Here is an 11,557-nt window from a genome sequence, read left to right on the forward strand (position 1 = left end):
GACCTAACCATAAGCTAGCGATGAAGGTTTTTTTATATCACAAAATAAAGGTAATTTATTTCTTAATTCATGGAATTTGTAATAAATGTTGTTTTCATATAAACCGGATAAATTGTGTCTTTTGTGGAAAACGGACAAAACACAAGCACAAAATTTCATTATGATTAACCAAACATCGGGTACTAAAGTTCTTGATTCCCTGTGTCCTTGGTGTCTAAGCAAAAGCACTATTCACAACTTCCATCTTTTAAACCTTTTTGCTTTGAATCTTATTCTCTTTCTAATGGAATGACACATTTGAGTGTCAATGCTTCAATCCCTATCTACTTACTTATAAACTTGCATTTGGGTAGGTAATACTTTTTTATTTGCCAAATTACGTAGGAATTACTAAAATGATTTCATAAAAATGTGTCCATAGAAAATGAGACACAAGTATTATTAACATTCTCATGAATTACCCTATAAGGTGTTTGCTCGTAACAAATGAATAAAAGTTGTAACTTTTATTTATATATAAGTATTTAATTACTTTCCTTTTAATGCATGTAAAATGACATTATAGATAAAAGATAAAAGCTCTCAAATATGAGCATTTTGTTTAAAATAATAAAATCATACTTTCGAACAAAGTTTTATATTTTTTTTTGTTTCAAAAAAAAAAAAACTAAAAGTTAAAGGCTTTTGAAAATATAAAAATGTTTAAGTTATTTTTAGTCACTGAACTTTTTTGGGTGTTTTATTTTGATCATTATATTTTGTTTAAACCACCATTGATCGTTGGACTTGTTTATTTTTGTTCATTTTGGTTACTCTAACCGGTGGTAGCCGGTCTATAACATCGAACGACATTGTCAAGATTATAATTAGTTATTGAACATTTCTTCGTGTTTTATTTTAGTTATTATACTTTATTTAAGTTATCATTGGTCAATGAACTTACTTAATTTTTTCATTTTAGTCACTCTATTTTTGTATTATCATTTATCAAAAAATTAAAAAATACTACAATTTTTTTTTCTTTTCTCCACAACTAAACTTATTACATCAACTGTTTAAGAGTAAATTATATGAATAATCCTTGTGATTTAGGGTAACATATACGTTTAATGTTTTCAATTGCTTCATGCAAAACATAATGATGATGACTGAGTGTGTTTCTACCAACAACCAGAGTGATGGGGTGAATAAGGGCAAAATAGTCTTTTTTAAAACCATTGAGAACGTTCAAGTTAAAAAAGCTAAGGACTAAATGTGTACGCTACCCTGAATCAAAAAGATTATTCATATAATTTACACTACAATAATTGATGTAACAAGTTTAGTTATGGAGAAAAAGGAAAAAAATATTAGTTTTTTTAATTTTTTTTTATAAATGATAATAAAAAATAGTGACTAAAATGAAAAAAAAAATAAACAAGTTCAATAACTAATGGTAGCTTAAACAAAGTATAATAACTAAAATAAAACACCAAGAAAAGTTAAATAATTAATTACAACTTTGACAACATTATTCGATGTTATACACTTGTTATCACTGGTTAGAGTGATCAAAATAAACAAATTCAATAATAAATGATAACTTAAACAAAATATAATAAACAAAGTAAAATATTCAAAAAAATTTAATGATAAAAAATAACCTAAACCCACTATAAAAAAAAAATAGTTGTCAAACATATCATAATGGTTACATCAAAGGTCACACCTATCATTTACAGGAGATGTTTCTTTTATTTAAGAATTTAAATCATCCATATAAAAATATAAAATACTACTCTCTAACGCCGGTATATTTTTTTTTTTCACATTACATGTCAATGTTACTTTACATACTATTTCATTTTTTTTCTAGAAAACGTTCCTCGGCCTGTAGGGAGGCCACCACAGCTCTCCACGACATTCTTGATCCCTAATTACAACATTCTTGATTCCTAATTACAAACACTCTAATTACAATTATTGTGCACATCACTAAATCATAAAATTTAATGTGGATTTCATTTTTTGGAATAATGATCTCCCATCATTTAGATCTTGATGGGTTTTAATTTGTTTCCCCGTTTAAGAAATCACTTTGTTTGGTAATTAAACAAACTACACACAATTCAAACGTGTAATATAAACAAACATCATACTAAAAAAACACAAATGGCTATATGATAACAAACATTTTATCTCTCAATAAATGAAACATAATATTGGATATGGAGCTAATCCGTACACAACAATTTTTCTCCGTACACAACAATTGGTGTTTTAAAATGTTGTATGATACAACTATATAACGCATGAATTGTTGTGTACTATTCGATACCATTGAGTCATTGACCATTATGTATGATTTTCACAACTATCATACGATTCTGGGCATATACAAAACAAAACCGAATTCTTTGAGTGCATACGAAGGAATCATTTCTTATTATATGATGTAAATGCAACAAGATATGTCTTAAAATTACGACTTTAATTTACTGAAAAATTTATTATTCAGGTAGGTGATAGGATCAGTACAAATCATTAAAGCAAAGCCATTTGAATGGCTTCCTTGTGCATGACTGTACAAAGTGCACAGATGAGTAAAGTTGGCAGTGGGGAAGATAGAGAGAGAGTGAGAGAGAGAGAGAGAGTGAGATGCTTTACAACTTTTTCTTTACTCTAAAGAATCAAAAGTAAAACACTCTCAAAACCCTAAACCAATTGAATTCAAAAAAGAACCAAAATATTCCTCATAAAGATAGTATTTTGATTTTCTTTGGTTCCTTACTCTCATCTTTCTCTATTTCTTAACTCTGTTTCACACCCCTTTTTCCCTTTTTTCCTAAAAAATTATCAAAACCAGTTCCACCATGTTTTCGTGAAGAGTTCTATCAAGTGGGTGTTCATTCTTTAATCTTTTGTGTCATCACATTGTGTACAACCAAGATTTCAAGAAAAAGTTCGCATTTTTTTCCACAGAAATTTGCGTCGTGGTATTGTAATCCATTTATTTATGCTTTTTAGATAGGAAACAACAGGTTATGGGGATTGAGTGATACCCTTTTCAAGATTTTGTGTCATATTGTTGAAATCAAGGTTATATCGTGTCGAAATTTGTGGGTTTTTTTTGGATTCATAAGAAAAAGGTTTTAGACGACAGAGATGGCCGGAGGAGGGCAAGCGCCACCGCCGAAACAAGATGAGTTGCAGCCGCATCCTGCTAAAGATCAGCTTCCGAATGTTTCTTATTGCATAACAAGTCCACCACCATGGCGTAAGTTTTTGCTCTGTTTCTTCTTCTTCTTCTTCTTCTTCAAACACATACTTATCTTTGTATTCCTAATGTTTTTTCTCATTTTTATCATGGGTTTCTAGCATTTTTTTGTGTTATCTCATGTAGGGTTTGATCAGTAAAAACCCTTATGTGTAAACATTCAGGAGTTGTGCAAAAACAAAATTACAAAACCATGTAAAATTTGGATCATGATTACGTTTTTTTATTATTTATATTGCGTTCAAAGCAAAATTGTTAACTTGCAAGGATTATTGATTATGGAGGAAAAGAAAAGCTAGATTGATTGATCATAACTTCAACAAAATTGAACGTTCTTGCAAAATCAGTGTTTTTTTTTTACAAAAAAAAAAAAAAAGATTAATTTTAATGTAAAACGAAGAATGATGGTTAAAACTTTAAACTCAATCATTATGTGTTTTATTGTGCGTGTGTTTTGATAAAATTTATGTTTGTGTGTATTTTAGTTCTCATTTGTGTGAAAATTAACTATTAATTATCACGAAATGATTTTTCTGTTTTTATTTTTAATTTTTCTAATTAACAAAGAAAACCCTCTTGAGATAAAAGTCGAATTATTCATCATTTCATCTTATGCTTTTCCAAGATAGAAATCTTGTTTACATAAAATTACCAAAATGCCCCTATCTCCTAATCTTGATCCTTCGCTTTCTTATTATTAATTGACATTTTCTTGAATTTGCAACAGCCGAGGCAATACTTTTAGGTTTTCAGCATTATCTTGTGATGCTTGGAACAACCGTTCTCATTCCCACCACTCTCGTTCCCCAAATGGGTGGAGGGCATGTAAGTCATTTCACAAGATCTCAACTGCAATGTTGGTTTTTATTTTTAGTCGATAATTTGATTGGATACATGGGTTTTGTTTGTTTAAGGAAGAAAAAGCCAAAATGATTCAGACACTACTCTTTGTTGCTGGCATCAACACATTAACACAAACACTTTTTGGAACTCGGTTGCCAGCCGTCATTGGAGGCTCCTTTACTTTCATCCCTACAACCATTTCAATCATCTTGGCTGCTCGATATGCTGACATTGTCGATCCTCAAGAGGTAAAACTAAACCTTATTCAAGATTTAGTAAGGGCATTTACGTCTTTTACACATAAAAAATATATTTAGATAGTATAAAAATCAGCAATTTTTGTCCAACTGACGTCTACGTATTAGTCACTACCTCTCCCATCATTTTGGGTGGGACAAAATGGTGCAATTTTTGTCCATCTGACATCAACTCAGGTAGTTACTACTCTAGTAGTAGTAACTACGTGTCCCACCTTTTTGGGTGGGACAAAAAACTACAATTTTTGTCTCATCCCATCTTTTTGGATAGGGCAAAATATTGTAATTTTTGTCCATCTGACATCAACTAGGTAGTTACTATTCTAATAGTAGTAACCACCTGTCCCATCTTTTTGGGTGGGACAAAAAACTGCAATTTTTGTCCCATATTTTTTCTGGGACAAAAAGTTGCTATTTTAAACGTATTTAACATTAATTAGAGTAAAAAAGTTGCATATTTTGTCCCACTTTTTTTTTGGGTAGGACAAAATATTACAATTTTTATCCATTTTTTGGGTGGACGAAACGTTGCAATTTTTGTTCTCCATTTTGTCATGAAAAACAAATGGGGCCTATAAGTAAGATTTTTATTCAAGATTTAAGCCAATTTAATCCCAATTTCTTGATGATTATATAGAAATTTGAGAGAATTATGAGAGGTACACAAGGTGCTCTTATTGTGGCCTCAACTCTTCAAATTGTGCTTGGTTTTAGTGGACTTTGGCGCAATATCACAAGGTTCATGAGTCCATTGTCAGCAGTTCCACTGGTTGCTCTAACTGGATATGGGCTATACGAGTTTGGTTTTCCCTTGGTATAATACAATTTCATAACATCTCACTTTTATAAATTATAATTAATATCTTCTTTTTCTTGCTTTTAGTTTTATATACTTGTATCATTTTCTTTAGGTTGCTAAATGCATCGAGATTGGACTTCCCCAAATCGTGTTTCTGCTGATTTTCTCACAGGTATTTATTAATAAAATGTTTTAATAAGAAAAAAAATGAAATTAGAATGCTATTGTGTTAAACTACAATGATGTTTTTATTGCAGTATATACCACATCTTATGAGTGGAAAGAGTCATATATTTGATCGATTTGCTGTCTTATTTTCTGTGGTGATTGTGTGGATATATGCTCACTTACTCACTGTTGGTGGGGCCTACAAGAACAAATCTGACACAACTCAATACAGTTGTAGAACCGATCGTGCTGGAATCATAGGCGCTGCTCCTTGGTATACAATCTTTTTTCATCGAATTTTGTTTATGTATTCTTAAATTCCACAAATTGTTTAAAAAAATGTTTTTTTTTTTTTTTTATAGGATACGAGTTCCTTATCCGTTTCAATGGGGAGCTCCAACATTTGATGCTGGAGAAGCTTTTGCTATGATGGCTGCTTCATTCGTATCTCTTGTCGAGGTTGTTAACTTTAAACTATACCTTGTATTTACATATAGAGTAAATTACACGAATGGTCCTTATGGTTTAGGGTAATTTGCGGGTTTGGTCCCTAACTTATATTTTTAACTCGGAAGGTCTCTACTGTTTGTTTTTGTTATGCGCTTGGTCCCTGTATTACCTAAAAAAATTATTTTTGCCCTTAATTTTTTAATTTATTTAAATAAACACACCTCCAATCCCACCCCCTCGCCTTACCTTACATACCGTATCATTTTTTCCTATTTAAATAATAGTCTTTTTAGATAAAACAGGGACCAAGCGCGTAAAAAAAATAAACAGTAGGGACCAAACACGTAACAAAAACAAATAATAGTATCTCCCGAGTTAAAAAATTAAGTTAGAGACCAAGTGCATAAATTACCCCAAACCATAGGGACCATTCGAAAAAAATTTACTCTTACATATAAGAAATATTCATTTTATTCGATTTTAATGGGTTCTTTTTTGGATTTTTCAAAACAGTCTACTGGCGCGTTCATTGCAGTTGCTAGATACGCGAGTGCAACGCCTATGCCGCCTTCGGTTCTTAGCCGTGGCATTGGTTGGCAGGTACCGGAATACTAACTCCGCCGTAGCCCCGCCACTCCACCACCCAATTCCATCCATGATTTCGACTGATTCTTTATCTTTTTTCTTTCTAAAGGGAGTCGGCATTTTGTTTTCTGGAATCTTTGGAACAGGAAATGGTTCAGCCGTATCAGTGTAAGCTTATACTTATTACAGTTTAATTGATAAAATTGTCAAGATTTCTTTGCAAGATTCTTAAAATCAAATCTATTACAGCGAAAATGCTGGCTTACTTGGCTTAACACGCGTTGGTAGCAGAAGGGTTGTCCAGATTTCTGCTGGTTTCATGATATTCTTCTCTGTTCTTGGTAATAATCAAGCATTCGTTATTCTACATAAGCATTCGATTCATCTTTCTGTTTCGTAATTTCTTGATGACTGAACTCGATTTGCAGGAAAATTTGGGGCTGTATTTGCATCGATTCCCGCGCCGATTGTTGCAGCATTGTATTGCCTGTTCTTCGCCTATGTTGGTACGCATTAAACGTTAAAGCATTTTCGAGTTGCAGTTTAGGTTAAATTTTCTGCTAATCTGTTAATCTGGTGATTATTTTCTTGAAATATTTGAATGAAAACAGGCTCAGCAGGTCTTGGATTTCTCCAATTTTGTAATTTAAACAGTTTCAGAGTAAAATTCATTCTTGGATTCTCGATCTTTATGGGGTTATCGATACCACAATACTTCAATGAGTACACTGCGATAAAGGGTTATGGTCCTGTCCACACGAAAGCCAGATGGGTAAGAAGTGTTCATCGAATTTTAATTTGAGATGTACCAAGTTTGACCACAAAAAGTCAAAGTTACACTAATGAGAACCCTTTTTATTCCTTTTCTTTCTTCAGTGGAATGATATGATAAATGTGCCTTTCTCTTCGGAAGCATTTGTGGGTGGATTATTGGCCATGTTGCTAGATGTAACATTAAGGCAGAAAGATGCTGCAACAAGGAAGGATAGAGGGATGCATTGGTGGGACAAATATAGATCTTTCAAGACAGATACAAGGAGTGAAGAATTTTACTCATTGCCCTTTAATCTCAACAAGTTTTTCCCTTCGGTTTGATTGAAAAAAGGGATCTTATTCTTGTTACTTTTGCATAGTGCATTGTTTTGAATATTTGATCTTTATGCATATTCTATCTTTAAATCTTGATCAACTTTTGGCCTATGGTGCCCATCTTACAAAAAGTCCAAACCTTTTGGGCATTCCTTGCATTCTTGAATTTCATTGGTTTTTTTCAAGACTCTAAAAAACCACCTTGGAGAAGAAGTTTTTGTGTTATAAAATGTAACAAGAGAACAAAAGACAAGTAAATAGATTGATTAAGACATGTTAACCTAATTACTATACCTAGAATACTTTTAATCCCTGATACAACAACTGATGTATGGGTTTTCAAATTAATATATCCTCAAGAAATACCAATCCAGAACGAAAAAACAACAATTAATTTTTCATCATCCATGAACCATCATAGTATCTCTGTTTGTGTAGAGAAGGGAGACTTTTTAATGCTAGTTGAGGAAAAATAAACTAGTACTACATATATCAAATTATATGTACTTATCTTTTTATAGAGTAAATAGTAAATTACAACCAAATGGCTCTTAGCTAACGGTATCAAGTGTTTGAAAATGTGTCACTTCTCTAAAAGGTTGAGGATTTAAATCTCATGGTGGACAAATATGTAGTTCAGGAGTAGAATTCAGAGGATGTGTGTTAGTCGTTCTAAAAAAAATTATAAATTTTACGCTATTGTTTATTCGGTTTATGGATTTGGTCAACTTTTTCATTTCTTACTTATACCGTATTTGAAAAAGATTTATTGTTATGTTTTTGCTTCCCGGGATAACATCGTTAGAAAAGGATCATATTAAACGGGGATATCATCGCTAGAGAGGGACCATGTGAAACGTATGTAAAATGACAATTTTGTTATTGCTTTCATATTTATTGTTCATTTTGTTTTGAGAAAACTACAAAATGATCCTTGTGGTATAATGAAAAACACAGTTTCAATCCAAGATTCGATTCTGTCACATCACAGAGTGTCCTCGTAGTTTCATGTAATTAAAAGTTGAAAGAATTTCATGTAATGAAAAGTCGATAGAAACACTCAATGGTAAAAACATCTTGTTTCAAGTATATTCAATTTCCAGTTTTGTATCGTATTTAGACTAGCATTTGAATCAAATCATGATTTAAGTTAGCACTAAAAGACGTTAACAAGCTTTATATATATATATATATATATATATATATATATATATATATATATATATATATATATATATATATATAAAACACTCAATGATAATGAACATATCTCTCTCTCTTTATATATATATATATATATATATATATATATATATATATATATATATATATATATATATATATTACTCAAATATATGTATATATTACTCAAATAAATATCTTATAAGGCTATCTAGCATACCCAAGTTACTCTATATGATGAGATATTGCTCAAGGACTTCACTTTGATTGTTGTCCCTACAACACAATTATAGTCCCCTACAAAGGTCATATTTGAACCACATATAGTCCTTTTCTAAATTCAATATGTGAACCCAACACCTCACATGGGCTTTACAATGATTTACCTAAAATCTCAAAACTTTGCTTAATGTGGGTATATGATTATATATATTTGGGATAGAAGTGACCGAATAGATGGCTTAAGAAATTTGAAAAATGCATATTATTATATTAAAATTGGTCGGAATGGGTTGATTATTAATATTTTTTTTTTGTTAGAAATGGTTATAGACTGTATTTGTAGAAAACATATTTTTAATAAGATATTTAAGTGGTTATAACTTCTAAGCATTATTTTATACTTTTAGTGATTTTCGATCCATGTTTAACTATTTTTTTAGATTACCGATTTCAGCAATTACATATCAATATATTTCTTATAATAGAGGTTACGCAATAATTGTAGGCATATAAATTATTTATGTTTTGTCATATTAAAAGTTGAGAATTTTCTTTTGTAAATAATGAAGAGTGTGTATTAATGGATAGCCACGTAAAATTCACTAAACCAGTACCAAACTGAAAACCGACGGTTCTAATAATGGTATACACTCTTAGAAACAAGTTATTGACCTTCTTGAAAAGATTCGTAGGCAGTTCTTATGGGGCGGGAGTGATAACAAGTATAAAATTGCTTGGGTATCGTGGGAAAAGATCGTTGCCCCAAAGGATAAAGGGGGACTTGGTCTTGGATCACTCAGGGCCTTCAACATATCAATGATTGTCAAATGGTGGTGGGCATTAAAAACAAACAAAACAGCTTTATGGAGTCGTGTAATTATGGGTATTCATAATCTGCAAAACAAACCTGCTAATATCTTATCAAAAAGAACTATTGCAGGTGTGTGGAACAATATCGCGGAGGTGACGAATGAACTATCTAAAGTTGGGATAAGCTTTCGAGACATTCTAAAGAAAAAAGTGAAGAATGGTGACGATATCCTCTTTTGGATGGACGATTGGTGTGATGGTGAGCCACTAAAGGATCAATTCCCAGAACTATATCAACTTGAAAGACGTAAAGCTTGCAGGATTAGTCAAAGAGTGCAAGTGGAGGGCTATACTTGGGAATGGAGATCAACCCTTGTAACTGATGAACAGATTCATAGCTTTCAGATGCTGTACGAGGCCATTGGTGAGCACCGGCCATCTCCAGATCCGGAGTCATGGATCTGCCCCTTATCGGATGATGGTACTTTTCACGTAGAGGCGATCAAATTAAAAATTGATAATATAGAGCCGGCAATCAACGAAGTAATCATCCCGTGGATTCATGATATCCCTATAAAGGTCAATACCTTTATTTGGAAGGCTAATATGGGACATATCCCAACCAACCTGGCGTTGAAAAAGAGAGGAGTCACAATTATAAACGCATCATGTTCCCAATGTCATCTTGAGGACGAAGATACGGAGCACATTCTGATACGTTGCCCAGTGGCGAGCAATGTTTGGGATCTGATATTTAAATGGTGCAATATTCCGAAACCACAATTCCAAACCATCGGGGATCTTATCGGGTTCGTGAAAACTTGGGGGAGATGTCGGAGAAGGAGAAACAACCTAATTTGTGTTTGTTTTGGTGTAATGTGGATATTATGGAAAACAAGATGTGAATGGGTGTTCAGGAGCATACGAATTTCCCACTTCCAGATCATTGATAGTGTCAAGTCTCTTGTATTCACTTGGCTTAGGCACAGGAGAGTAGATTGTCGTTTTAAATGGACTGATTGGTGTATTTGCCCTTTGAATTGTTTGTAATTCAAACTCAAATGTAACTTTCTTTTTCTGGGCCTGCCTAGCACCTTGCTAGGTGGTGGTCCACTAATAATAATTGCCGGTTCTAAAAAAAAAAAAAAACTACAACAATTCTTTAGATTTTATAACCGATAATATTCCCATATGATTATGACAGAGAAAAATTACAAGGTTCTCAATGAAAAGATAAAAACTACAAAGAAGAAAACGGAGAATAAATACTAGCAAGACAAAACCCTAATGGGTCAAAGCCTAAAGGGCCCATAAACATGTGGTCTAATAACATATAGGTTAACACCCCCCCCCCCCTCAAACTCACAATGCCAGAACAATTAGCATTGAGAGTTTGTCACACAAGAGTCGAAACCGAGAAGCCGATAGAGCCTTCGTAAAAATATACGCAAGCTGCAAGGTTGATGAAACAAACGGAAACGATATGGTTCCGAGTTGTAAGTGATGACGGGTGAAGTGACAGTCAATCTCAATGTGCTTCGTCCACTCATGGAAAACATAATTCTTCGCAATTTGTATCGCACTTTTGTTATCACAATGCAAGGGAGTAGGTGAAGAAATGTGAACTCCCATATCCGTAAGCAGCCATTGTAGCCAGATAATCTCACATGTAGTCATAGCCATAGCACGATACTCAGCCTCCGTGGAAGATCTAGAGACAACGTCATATTTCTTGCTCTTCCATGAAATGAGAGACTCTCCTAGAAATACACAAAATCTTGTGGTGGATTTACGATAATGACAATTGTCATCCCAATCAGCATCACTATAGGCATGTAACTCAAGAGAAGACGTCGAGGGAAACAAGAGGGTCTGAAACTAAGTGCCACGAAGATA

At 32.7% G+C, this 11,557-nt stretch overlaps 1 protein-coding gene across 1 annotated transcript; it reads left to right on the top strand.

The window, feature by feature from the left end:
- Positions 1–2,565: 2,565 nt before the first annotated feature.
- LOC145129730 (nucleobase-ascorbate transporter 6-like) lies at positions 2,566–7,547 on the top strand. Its single transcript, XM_079064506.1, has 13 exons — positions 2,566–3,256; positions 3,984–4,081; positions 4,171–4,347; positions 4,994–5,170; positions 5,268–5,327; positions 5,413–5,597; positions 5,686–5,782; positions 6,287–6,373; positions 6,468–6,526; positions 6,608–6,699; positions 6,787–6,864; positions 6,970–7,130; positions 7,235–7,547. The coding sequence occupies exons 1-13, from the start codon at positions 3,145–3,147 to the stop codon at positions 7,451–7,453; spliced, it is 1,602 nt and encodes a 533-aa protein (XP_078920632.1). The 5' UTR covers positions 2,566–3,144; the 3' UTR covers positions 7,454–7,547.
- The last annotated feature ends 4,010 nt before the right edge of the window (positions 7,548–11,557 follow it).

Source organism: Lactuca virosa, chromosome 8, assembly GCF_052849685.1.
Source record: "Lactuca virosa cultivar CGN04683 chromosome 8, Lactuca_virosa_CGN04683_v6, whole genome shotgun sequence".
Taxonomy (NCBI): domain Eukaryota; kingdom Viridiplantae; phylum Streptophyta; class Magnoliopsida; order Asterales; family Asteraceae; genus Lactuca; species Lactuca virosa.